The 22,294-nt window shown below is 39.7% G+C and overlaps 1 protein-coding gene across 15 annotated transcripts in view; it reads right to left on the bottom strand.

Moving 5' to 3' along the window:
* PTPRK (protein tyrosine phosphatase receptor type K) overlaps nt 1–22,294 on the bottom strand; it is a 658,422-nt gene that overhangs the window by 130,865 nt on the left and 505,263 nt on the right. For 6 of the 15 annotated variants that reach the window (XM_082251913.1, XM_082251912.1, XM_082251925.1 and 3 more), the window contains exon 15: nt 1,800–1,829. The exons of 4 other annotated variants lie outside the window; for them this stretch is intronic. In XM_082251913.1, the coding sequence (XP_082108039.1) occupies nt 1,800–1,829 (30 nt within the window). Of the gene's footprint in view, nt 1–1,799; nt 1,830–14,307; nt 14,350–22,294 lie in introns of all 15 variants that reach the window. 5 more of the 15 variants (XM_082251921.1, XM_082251920.1, XM_082251919.1 and 2 more) reach the window with 1 other exon arrangement.

The raw sequence follows: 22,294 nt of genomic DNA on the forward strand, positions 1-22,294 counted from the left end.
TTCCAGCAGGGAGGTGAAAAAAGGCCACCAAATGAAAAAAGGTAAATACTACAATAACATTGCCTATAAGGCTGAATAGTGAGAGAATAAGAGTTAGGGAAAACACTAAGAGTACAATCATCCCCCAACACTTGTGCCTCAAAACCTCTTGTGTGCACGGCACTGCTGTAGGTCTTGTAGGATGAGGATGTAGTTATGCTTTAAAGTCCTTTAAGAAATGTAAAACCAGGAACCTGTACATTTAGGGAAACCCTATCTTACCTTGTCCATGTTGCTGGTCCAGTTCAAGGCCCAGGTCTGCTTGTCATGGTGGGCATACCCTTGTAGGGTCTAGGTGTAAAAAGAATAGACCATGGCCCTTGCCCGCTATAAGATCCTGCAGTTAACTACATTCATTGCACTACATTGTAAAATGAGCGACGACCGCGGGTTCCAGTGTCTGAAGCAAACATAGGCCAGCCCCACTGCCGCAGGTCTTTAGTATGATTCCCAAGGTGTACGTTAGGATTACAGATGTGGAAGCTGCCAAGTTATGGCCATAAATGCAATATGCAGTTAGATCTTGAAAGAAAAGACAGTCAAATGGTAAAATAAATCTGGTAAAATTTAGTAGGAAATTTTTCTTCGAGAGAAGGCATCCATAACCTAAAAGACACTAGCAAAGAACTGGAGCCTCACGGAGTTGGCAATGTTACATGGATACAGGTGGGGGGGGGGGGGGGGGCACTAGGGGGAACCCTGCCAAGATTTTTCCAGCGTCTAATCACCTGAAGGTAGCGTCAAATAAACATGACCTCTGAATCGATTCTTATGTCATGTACCATACAATAAACGTTCATGCGTTTTATTTTGCATTAAATATATTCCATTTTTATTTGGGTTTAAATAAACTTTGGTATTCACTCAGTTCTCCCAAACTGCAGTCCAATATAAGATGTATTGGACTACAGATGTGCCAAGAACGTATACGTTTAGAAGGATTTGAAAAAGCAAATGTATGGAGCTTAGGCATAAGACTTAAATATAAGCCGTTTCACCAGAGAGAAACACTAAAAGGTGCACCCTTCAGCACTAATTAGAAATGAGAAGGTGGAGGAAAAATGGTGGTACATGAACTACCACTCTTCCTTTAAAACAGAACTGATCCTACAGTACTTACCCATAATATGGAGAATTTGCTGTTTTTCGAAACACTAACACCTACAAGTAGCACTGCCCAAAATTAAACACCACCACGTGCAGCATCCTGATAATTAAGACTAGTACCCAAGCAGACAGATTTTACAAAACAATTTACAGATAAGTTTGTTAGAAGGAGGAAACCATGACCCGTAGACATACAGCGTGCAACAAAAAGTGTTAGTGACTAATGACACATTCAGTAGGTTATCCCTCTAAAAATAAATAAAGCAACCGTAACCAATGCCAGCCTTTTACTAAGTACTGTCTCTCCACTTTTGCTAGTGTTGAGTCGTCTCTTAACAACAGTGGCTAGTCCCATTTTCTGAACAGATCACAGTCTTACTAAGGAAGGAATACATTTAGAGATAAAAATGCATTTACAAAAATTTTCAACTTTTGGTGAGCTTTAACTTTCAAACTCTTTCTCAGGGCTGGTTAGCAAAGGATGGTTAACAGCTTTTTTTTTATAGAATCAAGGAAGTTTGTAAGACACAACTGGCTTATACATTTATTTATCTGTCCTGTGATCTAAGTGCTGTACTTATTTTTAAAGGGATATTGCATCTTATGTTAAGTGTTAAAAATCCAAATAAAATAGGTGGCCATTTTTTACTTACAGGTAGTAGGAGTAAGAATAGTAGCTCCTCCTGGTAGGCAAATCACAAACAGTGAGGAAAGAGAAGCAATGGTGAATGAAAAAAAGCATGAATCGTTCACATTCAACAAAGCAGCACAATAAAAAAAAATACAAAATAAAATGAAAAAAACAAAAAAAAAAAAACAAAAACACAACAATGAGCTCTTAAAATATATATGTATTATTGTCATATAAATGTCACTTGTTAGCATTTGAATGCTTTCATGCACTAAATATACGTTGCCATGCAATTCAACAAAAATGAACGTTAGCTGCAAAACAATGTGTATACATAAGTAAGATGACTTCTTAAAAAAAAAAAAAGACCATTTGAGGAAATTACATGCCAACAGTTAAAACTTTATAAACTGAAAAAATAAAATAAAATGAAAGAACACACAAATAAAAATGAACATTTAAATGGTGTATGTGTTTGAAGCACATAGTTAATCCCTGACTTTGAGTGCAATGACATTTGTTGTACACTGAGGTTTGTCAATCGTAACGCATACAAAGAACCACCAGGACCCAAAGGGCACAATCATACTAACCCCTAAATCAGTATACACTAAAGCATTTTAGGGTGGCTTACATGTGAAAAATAAATGCTGAACAAATAGTAATAAACAATGAGATCTTCTAGGTAATAAACAAATACCAAACAATGTAATAAGCAGGTCACTATTCATGAGTGAACAATTGAGAGAGTTCATATCCTGCTAAACTATGTCACATAAAAACATTAAAGTGTATCTCTAGGGCTCAACCTTTTTTTTTTTATTATTTTTAGTTTTCCTAGAGGAGGTTGGAACAATAAAGGGAACATCTTTCGAAATGGAGACACCTGTCTCGGAGGGAAATTTTCAACACATTGGTAGAGTTCCTCTAACATTCGTGCTTTGTCTCAGAAAAAAAAAAAAAAACCTGGCAGAATTTATAACCCTACCCAAAAAAAAAAAAAAAAAATGGCTTATACATACACTTTACCGCTGCACATGGTAACATACTGTACATTAAAATTATCTGAATGGCACCCCAATGCACCTTGCCAACTCTTTTGCATTCCAGGACAGAGCAATGTGCACCAATGCACTAGAGCAGAAGCATATGCACCATTTTAGTTTTTGCAGTGCAATACATTGTCGCTCATTGCACTGTGCTGTAATTGCAAAGTGTACAGGGGTGGCATTTAAATTAATGGTACCACATTGCAACTATGCATCTAACATAATACAAGGACACTGGTCTGAATGAACACCTAAAGCTTTGCGGTGTGTTAACATGCATTACAGTATGCTGTATGTCAGCATGCAAATGTGTTAAGGCAGTCTATTAAAATGAATAGACTGCCTTTGCATCCTAAAGTGCCAAAATCAGATGTGACCCTTTTTTGTGCATTGCAGTGTGCTGCAGCACAAGTATGATGGGGTGCCATTCAAAATGAACAACACCCCAAAGCAGAAACATGCGTTACATGCAATAGTACACATTGCATTACCACAATGCTTTTGTGTAAATAGGCCCTTAAGATCTATGTTAATAAATAATGCCTAATAAAGACAAAAGTGGGTCTGGTAGTTGATGCCATTTTAGATAAAAGTGCAATTATCTTTTAATCAGTTTTACTGTATACTGCTAATCATACAGTCTATATCCCTGTACTGAATGCCCTGCTATTTACAAGTCTAATGCCCAGGTCACCAAAATTCTGTATCTCAAAAATAGAGGTCAGACTGCTCTAAGGTTCACACTTGTGTGGGTGGCTGCGGGTAAATTGCACCTGCTCCTGCAACCACACACAGCCAAAAGGTGCTGCTCTTTTGCATTCATTTATATATTTATTCTATTGGCACCATTCAATCTATATGGCACCCCCATGCATCTGAAAAAACAGTGTGTTTTCAGGTATGAAAATTTGCATGGTGCATAAGTACGTACAGGAGCCCATGCAAGCGAATAAGCTGCTGTGCCATGCAAACGGGCGCTCTGAACACATAGGTGTGAAACTAGAGTAAGGGCTCATCTTTATTTCCAATATATTGCAGTCTAACAAAAAATCAAAGCACGAGAGGAGGATTGCAGTCATATACTGTTAAATGTCTGATGAATTTTAGGGCAAGCAATTATAAAACTTGGTGGTAAAATATTAACTACTGTTTCTAAGATAGCAGTAGTAGTTCACCACCTAATGCTGCTCATTCCCTGTAGTTGCTCTTTAAAATAACCTGAGAGAACACTAAGCTGCACATAGCAACTAACTCCTAAAAAAACAGACTCCCCCCCACCACTAAAAAAACTGAAACATGATAAATATGAGCAATATTCTTATATTTATACTTTTTTTTATTTTAAGATGCAATAAATCAAGATCAGATAGTGAATTTTCAGCATTCACGGGGATGCTTTTCCTTTACCAGTCAGGAACGTTTTAAATATAATACAAGAGAAGTATGTGCAATTCAGAAGTAAAGAACAATAGAAGCATAATTTGCTGTATCCATACATCTGTATGGATATGGAGGATCTGTAGCCTAAGATGTTTCGCCCCATGGTGTTTCAGGAAATAATAATGGTCTTAAAACCCTGCATGTTTCAACAGTCCAAAAACAAGACTCCAACATTAGTAGTAGTTGTCTTTGTCTCTCCACGTAAAGCCTTTCAGATATAATGGACATTGTATTGAAAGTACAAACGTGCTGCAGGGTCCCTCATACATGTTAATGCTTCAGAGGGGAGTTGTTATAGTGAAAATGCAGCTAATACGTTTATAGCACTTTCATATGTCTGCGCTTCTCCATAGCACACAAAAAACATCAAGAATAATTTGATAAATGTGGGGAGCATGTGACATTACAAGCTCCCCCTTCTTGTTTTAAGGACCAGTCCCATCTTTACCAAGGTGACACCACAGCTGTAAAGTACTGTTCCACCAACAAACACAATAGGAGTGACTTAAAGCTGGGTTTAATATTTATAATCTGCTTTAATATTAATAAATATTTTACCAATCAATCTGGCAAGAAAATATCTGGAGAATGAATTTCACCTAGGTATGGCATGCAATCAAATATCCTACAAGAACGTATCCTTGGCATAGGCTTAATGATTCAGGGGACTCCTAAAACTGTATGCAGTTTGACTGTAACTTAAAACTGGCCCCTTATAAATAGTGCATAGTGTTGTCCTACTGACATCAAAGGCTTGGGAATAACAAAAAGTGTAGTCCAGTCCATTTTTACTCCCATGGCCTTATGATGTGCAATGTGTTTTATGAGCAAATTTTAACAAAGCCCTAATTCTAGTATACATTTAGGACATACACATCGGAAAAGCTATACATCCACATAATATCAAGATATTTAAAGAACAAAACACAAATGACTGTTTAGCACACTAATAAAAATGACAAAACATAGTTAAATATGCAGTATCCCTTTAACTATAAAGGAAGGTCTGCATCAATTTAGAATGAACCCAGCCAACATCTACAGTAACACATAAATAGCCAGTTTGAGAGCAACATTTCACATCACAAAATGTTTAGGAAAGAATACGTTCTATAAAGGGGAAAAAAATGCTAACACGTCTTCAGTAAACAAAATATTGGGTTAAAAGAAAAAAATTTGCAAGGACTTAGCACTGGTCAATGTGAAGGAATTTTGTTATGAACAAAATATCAGACTCCAAAAAACTGACTGCAACCCTAATGCAACCATAAGGCCACCCTAATGAAAACTGCAAGCTGAAGTACACAATGACGGCACATTCAACCCGAGTCCCGGCAGACTTCTTTGTTTCTACTATGCACACCAGAATTTGGATTCCTTTGCAAGTTTTAAGTGTTCAATCAAAATTGTTACAATCCTTCTCTAAGAGTAATGCTTAAAAAGTAATTTACAAATCACTTTTTCCCCAAGTTTAAAAATAAAAATGTGGTTGGTGAAGCTCATTTTCCCCAATATTAAATATAATACCATCTTAAATCATTAAAGGGTAAATTACAAAAAAAAAAAAAAAAAAAACTTTCTTCTGCCTCATGATGTGTACAAAGAAGTTGGCTCTAATTGTGATTTATTCTAGAATTGGATTGCTAATGCGTACAATGAAAATCCCAGTTTAATTCAAGTACTACACTCTTTAAAAATATATGGTCACATAGGGGTCAATGCTTATCAACAGGTACAGACATTCCAAAACTTCAATACCACATTGCACATAAAGGAACCAAGCTAGTCCAAACAAACTGTGTGCAGCCCCCCCCCCCCCCCACAAAACTTAACTGAGCCCCATCGCGAACCAGGGACATGCACAAGAGCCTTGGCTCTCTGGGGACTCTCCCTCCCATTGTCTTCTGCTGCAGTCAATCGCAGTCAGTGAGCCAATAAGGAGATAGAGGGGGTGGGGCTGAGCTGCAGCTCTGTGTGTGAATAGATACGGAAAGCAGCGGCTCAGCAGCAAGCCTGCTTGGGTGCCCCCATAACAAGCTGCTTGCTCTCGGGGCACTCGGCAGGAAGGAGGGGCCAGGAGTGTCGGTGGTGGACCCAAGAGGAGGAGGATGCTCTGTGCAAAACCACTGCAGAGAGCAGTTAAGTATGACATGCTTGTTATTTTTCTTTTAAAAAACAATTGCCTTTAATATCGCTTTAAATACTATCACAAAATTATAAGGTTTAGGAGGTTGTTGTAGACATTTTTTTTTTCGCCCTTTCTCCTCCTAATCAATCCATTTTACCCAAGTCCTTATACAGCACCTTTTTCCTTTCTTTGTTTCAACCACTTCTGCAAGCCTTTTTTCAGTCTGTATATGAATCCAAGTGTGTGTTCTATTGAGTGCAATACCCCATCAAGTGCTGAAAACACATGTAAGTAGGAACCTCCACCAGGAACACCCCTTTTGGATAAACTCTCCCCTCAACAGACTGACCCTTACAACAAAAGTCAAAATGTGCTCCTATATAATCAGTGGGATACAGGCTTAATTAGCTGAACTCTCCTCAGTGTCCTTCTCAAGGCTCCAGCACTCACAGGAGGTGGGACGGCAGATCGGTATGATTCAATGCTCAAAAAGACAAAGGCTGACATAGTGCTTAACTGATATTTTATTAATAAAGTTAAAAAAAATTGCCACCCACATAAAAAAAAAAAAGACAGATGCAGGTTATCAATTTCACATTATCAATTTAGGATTCCATCCTCAGTGATGCTTGGGCGGATGGCTGTATCAACTAAGCCAATTCTTTTTTTTTTAAATTTCAGTAATAAAATGTACCAGCCTTCCCACCCCTTGATCCGTCTTAGTGGAGGTTTCTACTCTGTAGTCCTTGTTGAGAGCATGCCGCGGAGGCTAATTTCCACATACAGTGAGACCATGTAGATTAAAAGAAACCACTCTTATAAAAAAAGCTGTGCAATACTGCTGTAAGAAAGGACTCATGTAGCTACGGTTACAGGTATTGAACAGGTTTTTTTTTTCTTTGTAACTTGTGTTTAGTTTCACTCTAAAAGGTTTCAGAAAAACAGTGGTATTCTAGCGGTACATACAGTACTGGATATATGCTTAAAAAACAAATTGGCTAGTGCTACTTGAGTGCATTCTATCTTCGTGTTACCAATGACAACTTGAAATCAACTAATTAATGCTATGCCTGACTTGCTAAGTAGGGGTATTACAGCCATTGCACTTGGCTTCTTACGTTCAGTGTACACAAAAACACTTCATTTGAGACTAATGACCAATTAGCAACCTAAATGAACTTCTCCAGTGTCAAGCAGGAATTTAATTACATGCTTTTCTGAGACCAGTGCGTATTTTTTGTAACACAAGAACAATACCGGAAAAAACATGCATTTTTAATGGTGTGAAATTAGGAAATACATTTAAAGGACTTGCTCATATGCGTATAATACTGTATTAGGGCAAAGCTTTAGAGACGATTTAGGAAAGGTTATAAAAGCACTTGGAGGAGGTATAATAAATGAAAACCTAGCAAACAAAACAGTTTTTTCATGATTGCGCATGCATGCTAAGGCCGGTCATTCACAGTTCCAACTAAACCATTAATGGGCATGCTGAATGTACCAAATTGCTTGATCGATCAACTAGGGTACAAGCAGCCTACTGGATTCCCTTACGATTATTGCTAGTGGCTGCTAGCAGTCTTCTCCCAACAGGGGATGGCTGCCCCAACCAGAAGCGATCAAATGATCAGCAGGAGGGATTCCCCTATCAGAACTGTCTGTGTTGATGGGGGAAACATGCAAATTTCTTTCCTGCAACCCATGGTTGCAGGAAAGAAATTCACACTGTGTATGGCCTACCTTAGTAATGTCTATGTGCACCTTATTGCTATTTATTAACCTTTACAGAGATTTACAGAGAGACATCTTTTTTCATGAATCATCCAGGGCCAGCATCTACAGTCAGGTCTATAAATATTGGGACATCGACACAATTCTAATCTTTTTGGCTCTATACACCACCACAATGGATTTGAAATGAAACAAACACGATTTGCTTTAACTGCAGACTTTCAGCTTTAATGTGAGGGTATTTACATCCAAATCAGATGAACAGTGTAGGAATTACAACAGTTTGTATATGTGCCTCCCACTTTTTAAGGGACCAAAAGTAACGGGACAGAACAATCATAAATCAAACTTTCACTTTTTAATACTTGGTTGCAAATCCTTTGCAGTCAATTACAGCCTGAAGTCTAGAATTCATAGACATCACCAGACGCTGGGTTTCATCTATGGTGATGCTCTGCCAGGCCTCTACTGCAACTGTCTTCAGTTCCTGCTTGTTCTTGGGGCATTTTCCCTTCCGTTTTGTCTTCAGCAAGTGAAATGCATGCTCAATCGGATTCAAGTCAGGTGATTGACTTGGCCATTGCATAACATTCCACTTCTTTCCCTTAAAAAAATCTTTGGTTGCTTTCGCAGTATGCTTCGGGTCATTGTCCATCTGCACTGTGAAGCGCCGTCCAATGAGTTCTGAAGCATTTGGCTGAATATATGAGCAGATAATATTGCCTGAAACACTTCAGAATTTATCCTCCTGCTTTTGTCAGCAGGCACATCATCAATAAATACAAGAGAACCAGTTCCATTGGCAGCCATACATGCCCACACCATGACACTACCACCACCATGCTTCACTGATGAGGTGAAATGCTTTGGATCATGAGCAGTTCCTTTCCTTCTTCATACTCTTCTCTTCCCATCACTCTGGTACAAGTTGATCTTGGTCTCATCTGTCCATAGGATGTTGTTCCAGAACTGTGAAGGCTTTTTTAGATGTTGTTTGGCAAACTCTAATCTGGCCTTCCTGTTTTTGAGGCTCACCAATGGTTTACCTACACTGCCAAAAGTACCAATAGCTTGTTTAATGATCGTGGTATCACTCTGGCGGAGTCTTCTCTTGATTGTTGTTTTTGACACACATACACCTACCTCCTGAAGAGTATTCTTGATCTGGCCAACTGTTGTGAAGGGTGTTTCTTCACCAGGGAAATAATTCTTCGGTCATCAACCACAGTTATTTTCTGCGGTCTTCTTGGGTCTTTTGGTGTTGCTGAGCTCACAGATGCGTTCTTTCTTTTTAAGTTTGTTCCAAACAGTTGATTTGGCCACACCTATCTCTCTGATGGGTTTGTTTTGTTTTTTTCAGCCTAATGATGGCTTGCTTCACTGATAGTGACAGCTCTTTGGATCTCATATTGAGAGTTGAAAGCAATAGATTCCAAATGCAAATAGCACCTTTGAAATTAAATCTGGACCTTTTATCTGATCCTTGTAAATGGGATAATGAGGGAATAAACACACACCTGGCCATGGAACAGCGGAGCAGCCAATTGTCCCATTACTTTTGGTCCCTTAAAAAGTGGGAGGCACATATACAAACTGTTGTAATTCCTACACCTTTCACCTGATTTGGATGTAAATACCCTCAAATTAAAGCTGAAAGTATGCCGTTAAAACACATCTTGTTTGTTTCATTTCAAATCCATTATAGAGCCAAAACTCTTAGAATTGTGTCGATGCCCCAATATTTATGGACCCGACTGTACTTGCTGGACTTAAATGCTGCTACTGAGCTGACAATCATGTAAATCATGGTGCCTGTGCAGTTCTTGGCTGTGTTCACACCTGTCCAACACAGATCTGCAGCAGTCATTCACCTGGTGACTGGCTACAAACTTACAATACCTCAGTCTGATCACTTGGAGAAAGAAGTGAGAGGAAAAGCTTCCTCCTGGCTACAGGAGAATTATGACATGATCTAACCATAGGCACAGTCACTTGCCTGGAGCTAAATGACTGCATTTTCATTATAAAAGGTAGTTTTTGGGACCCATGGATAATTTACAATGACCACCTAAATATAGACCGCACACTACCCTCAGTGCGACCCCCCTGCATGGATCATCACTGCCGCTACGCTTGGCTGGTTGGACCACAGTTACTCCACCCCTTCTTTCCCAGGCAAGATTTCCTTCTCCTTTATCCCTCTTTTTCTACACTTTTCTCTGCCACCTCCTGGTCTCTTGTACCTTTCTCACCTTGTCTTGCCCTGCCTCCTTTGATTCTGAGCCCTCAATCAGAATCCACAGCACTTCTTTTATTGCCTCCCCCTCCACAGAGACAAGTATTCTAGCTGGCTGGAAACATCTGCACTGGAGTGAAACATATGCCCACCTTTTTGTTGTAAATAAAGAGTTATTCATATTCTGACAATATCTGTTAAGTGCTTTTGCTCAGATATTTTTATGCAACCGACGACAATGTTGACTGGGGTAGTCATTTTCTTCCTGTGTCACTGGCACACAAATACTTTCTAAAAGAAAATAGGAGAGTTATTGGCTGGTATTAGTAACCCTTTTATCTGTTGCCCCTAATGCAATGATGTAGTGGGTGGGGGGGGATAGTGCCCTTTATATGCCAGCTGTGGGTGGGGCCCAGGGTAGAAGGGGTAAACTAGCAGAACACCACTAACTAGCATGATGTAGCCTTACTGGCGGTAAGTGAGAGGCTTCTGCAGGGCTGAATCACCAGGGCACTCAGTCAAGGATACTTTGGGAGCAGGAGAAAATCCTGGTCCCATCGACCCTCTTCTAGCAGGTCCTGCTCTTGATTTAGCAAGGCCCCTGGGCCTGTAGAAGATCTCCCTTTGTGTGAGATGAATGTATACACTGTGTGAGAAACATTTGAGTATATAGAATGTAACATCTAGGAAGATGGCTATACCGGTTCTGGGACTTATGTGAGTGTTCTGAGCTTGAGAACTACTTTTCAGAGTGTTGTGTACTAAGGAATATTGCTCTGGGCTTAGACTTCCACTCAGTGAGTTATGTGTATGGACGTTGTGCTGTAAAGGAACTGTGCTTACAAAAAATGTACTAAACCTTGATTGATTTGTACAGTAAAGCGTTAAAAAGCCTATTGGACTTGACATTCCTTTTTTTCTGGGTGATGGGTGGAATGGAAGGCTGATAATTTAGAGGAGGGTGGCTTCAGGCCAAGGAAACTGACCTAATATGACAAGAGTAACTCCAAAAATAACAGTTAGGTGACCATTCTATCTGAGAAGAAGCAGAGCAGGACCTGGGGCTAATGGCGCAAACTCTTGTCCAATCCAGGTCTCTTACAAAATAGAAAAAAAAGAAAGCTCCAAATGACCACAGCAGCCTGTCTGTGTGCCAGAGACACATGGAAGAAAGATCTCCCACCCCTTTTCCTCTTGTTCTAAATGTTGTTAGAATTCAAATAAAACTGCTCATCTGAAGGTTCCCCCGATTTCAGTGAAAACGTCCCATTATATATTTTGGAAAGTACAATGTGAAACGTGTTATCAAATACATTTAAAAAATGGTCACTAGCCATTTCATAGCGGTTCTTTTCAAAGATACTTTGTGAAATATATATGTTTTCAGTGCAATGAAAATCCATTCCTAGCAAAATGATAATTCTATATAAATCTTTACAAAATCACAGGACACCTTCTTGGAAAAGTGGTTATGAGTGACCTACAGGACAACATGATTGCAAACAATATGTAAGATATGCATAGGAAAGAAAACATAAAAATACACATATGTAAATATGTATATTTGTTTCCATCCGCTGAGTAAAAAAAAACATGCGTTTTTATGGGACATGTATATACATTGTTTCAGTGCATGTAAAGACACTGTGATATTGATCAGTGGTCAAGGAAAATGCTTCTGTGTAAACATATGGTTGATCTGGTGAAGGCTTAATTACATAACTATACTTGTTGTGCCTTCAGTAAAAAATGAAAATACAAATATCCATATATTTAAAGAGACACTATCAACATTCAAGAAAGACTATGTAAGACTATATATACCAAGGATTGACTGCAATCGTTTTTTCAGGGCCGATATAAGGTGCCGATATTCTGCACATTTAAAGTTTTTATTTTTACACTGTCCTTTTAAAAATAATTTTTTGATCACTTTTATTGCTGTCACAAGGAATGTAAACATCCCTTGTGACAGTTACAGGTACTCTTTAAGGAGGGATATGGGGTCTAAAAGACCCCAAACCCCTCCTCTGCACTTAAAAGAATTTAAAACACCAAGTTTGGCTGTTTTGAATGCTGTAATTTTTTTTTATCTGGCACCTTTAAGGCTTCAGTACCTGGAAGTGATGTCACGACATTGCTTCCGGGTTTTTACATTAGAGACCCCGATCAGAGCCTAATGCGGCTGTGTTCGGGTCTTCGCCAGCCGGCGGAAGTATCGGCTGATTGCTAGAGTCTTCAGGTGGAACGGGAGACCCGGGTGAGCCACGGAAGGCGACGGGAGGGGTAGTCCCCTCCCACTCCTTGTAATGACAATCGACCAATAGCTCAACCGCATCAGTTGACATTACAAGAAAGTTGACCGTCGGCTCTCATCAACTGTATTGGGCTGATGCCTCTAGCTGCAGGCATTACTCTGGTACAACCACTTAAAGAAATATCGGTCATATCGGTAAGTTTGTGGCTGACACTTCATAAAAAGTGCATATCGTCTACCAATTATTGACCCCACCGATAATCGGTCGATCCCTAATATATACACTATACAGACACACGACCCAAATATTTGACTTGGTAAAACAGCAGGCAGAGTGGCAAGACATCTGTTCTAAACCTGATAAGATCTACCACAATCTATTCAAATCACTAAATGCTTGAAAGGAACACATCTATGGTACCATGTCCTTTCCTTTACCCTATAGGAAACACCATTGTCCGGTCACACAAATATTTCCCAATATTGTCCAAGGTGTCCCTAGAGGGCAGTTAGGGCATAAGATGACCATTATTTGTTTTTTTAAGAATGATCACCACATTCTCATACTGTCCAAACATGACAAACAATTAAGAAACATGTGCATGTCATATTTCAAGGAACAAATAGGATCCATGAATACAGCCATGAGTATGAATGAATTGGGGGAAGACTGGATTGTCATGTATTACCCCATACACTAAAAGCTGGTGACCAAGCTACAACTGGCCAAATCAGGTGACAGTCACCACAACAGGTCTCCAACTACCAGGTTAGTTCACCTTTACTAAAAGTACATATGGACAAGAAAATATAATCCAAGGTAAAGAGTTATGTAGATATGAAACCGTACAATTTTTTTTTGTTCCTAGTCTTGCAATCGTGTCCCTTTAAAAACACACCTCTAAGCCTACAAAAGTGGGAGTCAACATTACTTAGGCAGCAAAAAGCCTCAACTTTCAGGGATGTAATTTGTTTCTAGAAATTAGCCAACCTGAATTCTCGTGAACTTTGCTTAGCTTGTATAAATGTTTTTCTCCACTGTGAGCGAACTAATATAATTTAACAGGTCAGTGCAACCAAACGTGGGGCTTTAGCAGTTATCAGTGGATATTGATGGGCTGATTAGCCTCATGGCTTTTTATATGTCCCTTCAGGAGTGGGATTTCCCCATCCAATTCCGCCATTTCTACTGTATTAACTGTAACAAAAAGGAAGTCCGGCAGTGGGAGAGTTAAGGTAGCCATACACAGCCCAATTCCTCATGTTGAGCCAGCAGACTGAACTCAAGGTGACCAACCAAGACCAAAGAACCTGCAGCTGTCTAAAATACCCAAACAGTGACTGCATCTGATAGGCTGCAGTCATCGTTCCGGCAATAGCTTCTCAGTGGAAGTCAAATTTTGGACCCTCTATGACTAGGTTGAGGAACTGAGGTACAGAGATTTTGCTAGGTCCTAAGGCATAGAAAAGGTCAGTGGACAATTCAAACAGCTGCCATGCACCCAAAAGTAAATATCAGGTTTGGATGGACTGATGCTCTAATTTGATCTCCTCAAAAGCATTTTGTGAGTAAATGGTTACTTGTCAACCACATTAGCAAACAACAGAAAGCACTGTGTAAAATAACTGAAAATAATACATGAAAGCACATGAGTAGCTGGCTTGCAGACAACACTTGGAGCATACCTAAGGCTTCTAATGCAGAAGTTCCTTCGCCATGTAACATATCTCCAGGAGGTAATTGTAAAAAGGCAATAATTAATCCAATCAGAAAACATTCCAGCATGACTACAACATATTTCCACAATAACATTACTACATGTTCATACAAAATACAAATCATTTCTGTTATACACAAGACATGTACTCATACATTTCTACAGTTAACACATATTACTAAAGTGACATTGCAGATTTTAATAACATACCAACAGAAGCAAAACCTTGGTAAATTCATTTTCAAGCAGAATACACTGCCATGCGAAAAACAACGCAGGTAATGGTAAAGGAACGCTGTGCTACCTCAGAGAGCCACGAGGTGGTGCTGTTTAATTTTTTATTTTCCTCTAGCAGAATAGAAAGAAACCCAATACATATATTAAAACTAAATCGTCAAACTTTGATGTGGGGACAGCAGTACAGGCAAGAAATAAAAGGATCAACTACAGGATAATTGTGGGGGAAGAGAAAATGTGACAAGTCTTGCATAGGTATGCATGTATAATAATGTAATCACCTTTAAAAATAAACAGCAAGTATTTATGTTGAATACATTTAGCTTTTATGGGCTAGTAATCGCTGGCAGTAGATTGCATACTGCAATGAACCCTTTCCCTTAGCAGGAATAGGTCAGCTTCCTGCTACGTTTTTTTTTTTTAATGCCTATATTATAGACAGAAAAATCAGTTGAATAATAAAGTGCCCAAATGCGTTTAATATGAATATTGGAATGAAAAAGAAATGTTTTTTTTTGTCACATCCCTCCATGTATATGCTACCTGCAGCTTTGATCTGCTGACTGTAAGAGTACTATGATTATAAAAGATGCGTATGCAGGGCTGCTGTTAGAAATCACGGGGTCCCGTACAGCCTACCTGACAGGGCCCCCCGAATATGTCAAGACAATATTTTCACTAAAAATACACTAAATTCATTATTAGCGGACACAAACATAACAGAGAAGCTGTGTGAATTAGCTCTTTTTAATTGTTTTTACATTTTTAAAAAGTTAAAAATGTTAATTATTTTAAATTTTTTCTTTATTACTATGTATAATTGATTTTTTTTTTTTTTTTTTTTACAGGACAGGGAAGCCTGCAGAGGTCTGGGAAGGAGGGAAAGGGGGGGGGGAATGGGCTTGCAGCTGCTGCAGAGAGCCCCATAGGGCTTCCTTCTGTAATTGCCCCTCCGCCTAAACGCACCCATTCCCCATGCTGTTGGGGCCCCTCTGTGTGCCCGGGTCCCGTACAGGAGGACTGGTGGTCCCCCCCTATCAGCGGGCCTGTGTGTATGCTATAAACACAGTGGGGTTGATTTACTAAAATTGGAGTGCGCAAAATCTGGTGCAGCTGTGTGATAGCTAATAAGCTTCTATCTTCAGCATATTCAATTAAGAAAAAAAATAAAAGGAAGCCGATTGGTTTTCATGCAGCGCTGCACTAGATTTTGCACTCTCCAGTTTTAGTAAACCAACTCCAGTGAGTAAGTGGTCAAACTGATTTTACCTTTCTGCCTTAGTGAATACTCCGGCAGAGTTTTTGCTCGATGCATATTTCAGTGAAATCAATGACAGTGCATCAAAACTTTTTTTATTTACGTACCCAAGACACGTCAAAGAGCATTTTGACACACACCAACGTATTATGATGTGCACTGACATTCAATACAAAGTGCACTGCAACGCATGCTAAAAATGCGTGACGGAATACATTAACTTGAATTTTTATGTGCTTTCATTGATTTTAATTGAAAATGCATCAAAGGGAAAAACAGGTATAATTCCAGTATATAGGTGCCTCTCATAAAATTTGAATATGATAAAAAAATTAATTTATTTCAGTAATTCAAATCAAAAAGTGAAACTCATATTTTATATAATTTGAGGGTATTTACATCCAAATCAGGTGAATGGTGTAGGAATTACAACAGTTTGTATATGTGCCTCCCACTTTTTAAGGGACCAAATGTAATGGGACAGATTAACAATCATAAATCAAACTTTCATTTTTTAATACTTGGTTGCAAATCCTTTGCAGTCAATTACAGCCTGATGTCTGGAACACATAGACATCACCAGACGCTGGGTTTCATCCCTGGTGATGCTCTGCCAGGCCTCTACTGCAACTGTCTTCAGTTCCTGCTTGTTCTTGGGGCATTTTCCCTTCAGTTTTGTCTTCAGCAAGTGAAATGCATGCTCAATCGGATTCAGGTCAGGTGATTGACTTGGCCATTGCATAACATTTCTTTCCCTTAAAAAACTCTTTGGTTGCGTTCGCAGTATGCTTCGGGTCATCGTCCGTCTGCACTGTGAAGCGCCGTCCAATGAGTTCTGAAGCATTTGGCTGAATATAAGCAGATAATATTGCCGGAAACACTTCAGAATTCATCCTGCTGCTTTTGTCAGCAGTCACATCATCAATAAATACAAGAGAACCAGTTCCATTGGCAGCCATACATGCCCACGCTATGACACTACCACCACCATGCTTCACTGATGAGGTGGTATGCTTTGGATTATGAGCAGTTCCTTTCCTTCTCCATACTCTTCTCTTCCCATCACTCTGGTACAAGTTGATCTTGGTCTCATCTGTCCATAGGATGTTGTTCCAGAACTGTGAAGGCTTTTTTAGATGTTGTTTGGCAAACTAATCTGGCCTTCCTGTTTTTGAGGCTCACCAATGGTTTACATCTTGTGGTGAACCCTCTGTATTCACTCTGGTGAAGTCTTCTCTTGATTGTTGACTTTGACACACATACACCTACCTCCTGGAGAGTGTTCTTGATCTGAGCAACTGTTGTGAAGGTTGTTTTCTTCACCAGGGAAAGAATTTGTCGGTCATCCGCCACAGTTGTTTTCCGTGGTCTTCCGGGTCTTTTGGTGTTGCTGAGCTCACCAGTGCGTTCTTTCTTTTCTAACAGTTCCAAACAGTTGATTTGGCCACACCTAATATTTTTGCTATCTCTCTGATGGGTTTGTTTTGTTTTTTCAGCCTAATGATGGCTTGCTTCATTGATAGTGACAGCTCTTTGGATCTCATATTGAGAGTTTACAGCAACAGATTCCAAATGCAAATAGCACACTTGAAATGAACTTTGGACCTTTTATCTGATCCTTATAAATGTGATAATGAGGGAATAACACACTCCTGGCCATGAGACAGCTGACCAGCCAATTGTCCTATTACTTTTGGCCCCTTAAAAAGTGGGAGGCACATATACAAACTGTTGTAAGTCCTACACCTTTCACCTGATTTGGATGTAAATATCCTCAAATTAAAGCCGAAAGTCTGCAGTCAAAGCACATCGTATTTGTTTCATTTAAAATCCATTGTGGTGGTGTATGGAGTCAAAAAGATTTAAATCGTGTCGATGTCCCAATATTTATGGACCTGACTGTGTATATAAATATATGTATACATATACACACATTTATATACGCGCGTGTGTGTGTGTGCGTGTTGTCGATATGTTTCAAGAATTTATGGCTTACAGCTAGTGAAAACCTAAAATTTAGCATCTCAGAAAATCAGATTATTACATAAGACCAATAAAAAAAAAAAAAAAAGATTTTTAATAAAGAAATGTTGGCTTACTGAAAAGTATGTCCATGTACAGTATAGTATGCACTCAATACCTTGGTCAGGGGCTCCTTTTGCATGAATTACTGCATCAATGCGGCGTGGCATGGAGGCGATCAGCTTGTGGCACTGCTGAGATGTTATGGAAGCCCAGGTTGCTTAGATAGCTGCCTTCAGCTCATCTGCATTGTTCAGTGTCTCATCTTCCTCTTGACAATACCCCATAGGGGTTTAGATCAGGTGAATTTGGTGGCCAATCAAGCACAGTGATACCATGATCAAAGTATTGGTACTTTGGCAGTGTGGGCAGGTGCCAAGATCTACTGGAAAATGAAATCCGCATCTCCACAAAGCTGGTCAGCAGAGGGAAGCATGAAGTGCTCTAGAATTACCTGGTAGAGGGCTGCGCTGACTTTGGACTTCATAAAACACAATGGACCAACACCAGCAGATGACGTGGCTCCCCAAATTATCACTGACCGCGGAAACTTCACACTGGACCTCATGCAACTTGGATTCTGTGACTCTATACTTTTCCTCCAGACTCTGGGACCTTGATTTCCATATGAAATGCAACAATTTCCACAGTCTGATTATTTGGGGAGCCATGTCATCTGGTGTTGGTCCACTGTGTTTTATCAACTCCAAGGTCAGCGCAGCCCTCTACCAGGAAATTCTAGAGCACTTTATGCTTCCCTCTGCTGACCAGCTTTATGGAGATGCCGATTTCATTTTCCAGCAGGACTTGGCACCTGCCCACACTGCCAAAAGTACCAATAGCTTGTTTAATGATCGTGGTATCACTGTGCTTGACTGGCCAGCAAACTTGTCTGACCTAAACCCTATAAAGAATCTGTGGGGTATTGTAAAAAGGAAGAGGAGAGACACCAGACCCAACAATGCAGACGAGCGGAAAGGCACTATCAAAGAAACCTGGACGTCCATAACACCTTAGCAGTGCCCCAGGCTGATAGCCTCCATACCACACCGCATTGATTCATGCAAAAGGAACCCCAAGCATTGGTATAATGTATGTTATGCTGTACATGACTTTTCAGTAAGCCATTATTTTTTTTTTATTGGTCTTATGTAATATTCAAATTTTCTGAGATACTGAATTTTGGGTTTTCACTAGCTGTAAGCATAATCATCAAAATGTTAATAAATGCTTGAATAATTTACACAGTGTGTAACCCATCTATATAAAATATGAGTTTCGCTTTTTGAAATAAATTACTGATATAGACTTTTTGATGATATTGTAATTTTATGAGATGCACCTGTAGTTTATCAGCCTTAGGCCCCTTTCACGCATGGAGTCCGTTCAGATCCGCCTGTCAGTTTTTTTGGCGGATCTGAACGGACGCCCCATGCATCCCTATGGGGCATCGGATGTCAGCGGAGACATGTCTGCTGACATCCGATCCGTCAAAACCGGACAGATGGAAACTCCATTTTCCATCTGTTTGGAGGATCGGATCGAATGAGAACAGACAGACGGTCCGTTGCCATCCGATTCCCCCATAGAGATGAATGGGGACCTGACAGCTGCATCTCCGCACACAGCGGGGAGACACAGCTGTCATCCGCCTGCTCAGCGGGGGATCAACGGATCGATCCCCCACTGAGAAAAACGGAGTCCGCCTGGCGGAGGATAGACATGGGCTGTATTTATGGTCAGTATTTGAAAAAAAAAAATACATATAACTTGACTGGATCTTAAAAAGATGTAAAAGCAATCTGTTGGCATACAAATAATGGTCCTGCCGATTTGGTTTAAAAAAAATATATTAATTTAACTACTTGGTGACTCAACACTTTAATTACAAGGGAGAGTAAAACTTCTGCTTTTAGTAAGCCCTATATAACAGTCTAGCTGATGTTTTGGGTTAATCAAAATTTTCTCTTTAGCTTGATGCAGCCCCCTTCCCACCTCCCCTATGGATTTATGTACTGGGCAGCCTCAATGTCCTATGCTGGGCTCCAGGAGTAGGGATAAACTATCTTTTTTACAGGAAAGGCTGAGATTTGCATGTGACTCTAGATCTGGTTACGCAGCCTCCGCTTATGCATTTTTTGCATCAATTACTCAATCTAAACGGGCCATGTTAATGACGGATTCATTTAAAAATAAGACTCCACCTAATTTATTGAAGCTAAAGCCTGCAGAACCGAAACGTGGAGATTATCCCTGAGCTTCAATGAATACTATAAGGCTATCACATTGTCTAATATCACACAGCAAGAAATCCATTTTCTCACAGCAGGTGTAAGCCAGGGCAGATACTATGAAATAGGGGATCTGAAAGAAAATGGAATTTAGGTTTAAATTCTTTGCGATAAGGGACCTGCGCAAGGCACGCCAAAGGGATTTCTTAAGATCTAAAACTATTTCAGTGACTTCACCCTTAGGACATCACCCGTTTTGATAGCTGTCCAGCACACAAGGGTTGGCAGAATTGCTGTTTGTTAACAGAGCATGGCAGTGTGACTACAAGTCTTTTTTCAGCGATTAGCCTGGTTAAACTGTATAGGCCAGGTAACAGAGGAATACAGTGGAGTGTTTTTTTTTTTTTTTTTTTACAGCTTAGTAAGGAGATATGGAGATATTAGCAATATAAAGAGCAGCAGAGACTGTTAACATGAACCTGAATAGCAAAAAAAACAAAAAAACTGGTGCACATACCAGATTAACAGTAATAAAAACCTTGGGAACAACAAGTCAGCACAAAAAGGCTTTCTTTACTGTAATGTATATGCCAAGAAAACAGTAGTTGCCGGGGATCATTGCCGGGGATCATTGCAACACTTTAGCAAAAAGAAATAGTGTTTTTTTTTTAATTTTCCTTCTCCACAAGTGTCTGTACTTCAAAAATGAAAATTTACATTGAAGGAAAAAAAAAAAAAGAGTAAATTTCAACAAGAATATATTTTGACTTTATATTTTTTTGATATACATGCTCTTCCATATTATTGCTATTGTACATAGCACAGTAGAGCCATTTTATTCTGAAAGGCCCTAAGCACACTTGATGTTTTTAACATTGCTCTTAGGCCTCATGTACACTGAATCATATAAAAATGCCAGTAGCGTTAGCTGTAGAAAGCTGTAGCTGTAAATTTAGTTTTGCAGCGTTTTTGCAGGAGCGTTTTTCAGTATTTGTTAGCTTTTTAGCAAAAAACTTTACTCCCACAAAAGCTTTTGCCCTAAAAAACGCTGACAAATGCATAATATACACATTTTACAGCATTTTTTAGCGTTTATCACAGTTACAGCGTTTTTACAGCTGAAAAACTCCTATTAAAACCCACTATTGCTGGGGTTTTTTGCCAGCCACAAAATGCCCCTGCCAAAAAACGCTGATAACAGAATATGTGTACATGGACACAGGATAAAATGCTGGGGAGTTTACTGGCTGCAGTAAAAACGTCTGAAGCCAAAAACAGTAGCTGTAAAAACATCCAGTGTACTTGAGGCCTTAGGGGCGGCTGGCATTTTTTTTTTTTTTCAGCCTCTTAACACCCCTGCATGTTACCCTATGTGTCCTTGCATTAGGAGGGGTTTAGAGGCAGAAAAAAACCCACTGCCAACACCACCCATTAACAGTGGCGTTTTGGAAGGAAAAAATGCTTGACATGCCTAAACGAGTATTAAGGCTAGGCACAATAAATGCTTGAGTATTTATTCAAGCGCTTGACATATCTAAACATGTTTACAAGTGCTTTTTCTGCCAAAATGTTGTTGCCAGGAAGAAAGGCATCTAGGAGAGATGGCCAAAGTGTCCAGTGTGCATGAGGCCTAACAGAATGCATTCACATCTCATTCAATTGCTTTCTGCATCTGTTGACTGCAGGAATAGTATTAGGCTGATGTCACATGGGCAACTCTGCCATTAGCGATACTGTCACTGGCAATTTGTTGAAACTGCCAGCAGCAGGAGCACTAAAAGGCTGCAAATTTTACCCTATGGAATCGCTCCTCCTCTGTTGCCGAAGCAGCAAGATACTTTTAGCTTGCAACTAAGATTTAGCTGCGTTCAAGACAGGGGAAATGACATCTCTCTTTGTCTGTAAAGACAAGCAGCTTCTTTAGACCAGGCATAGAACCATGTATGTGCAATCGTACAAACAGCCTGTCAGATAATTGCTGTGTGTTCTTCCGGCTGGGACAGCACCACCATCCCCAGCTGGTGAAATACAAGAATACAATAGCTCCGCGGGAGGGATTCCCATATCTACACTGACTGTTTAGGGGGAATCAAAAATTTCAACATCTGTAGCCGACTTTAGAGGGCCTGCTGCTGGTAGTTTCTCTCTTGTGGCAGAATCACCCATCTTACATGAGCCTATCAAAGGCGTGTATGCTATCAACACAG

The sequence above is a fragment of the Pelophylax lessonae genome (assembly GCF_965119305.1).
Source record: "Pelophylax lessonae genome assembly, chromosome: 3".
In the NCBI taxonomy this organism is placed as follows: domain Eukaryota; kingdom Metazoa; phylum Chordata; class Amphibia; order Anura; family Ranidae; genus Pelophylax; species Pelophylax lessonae.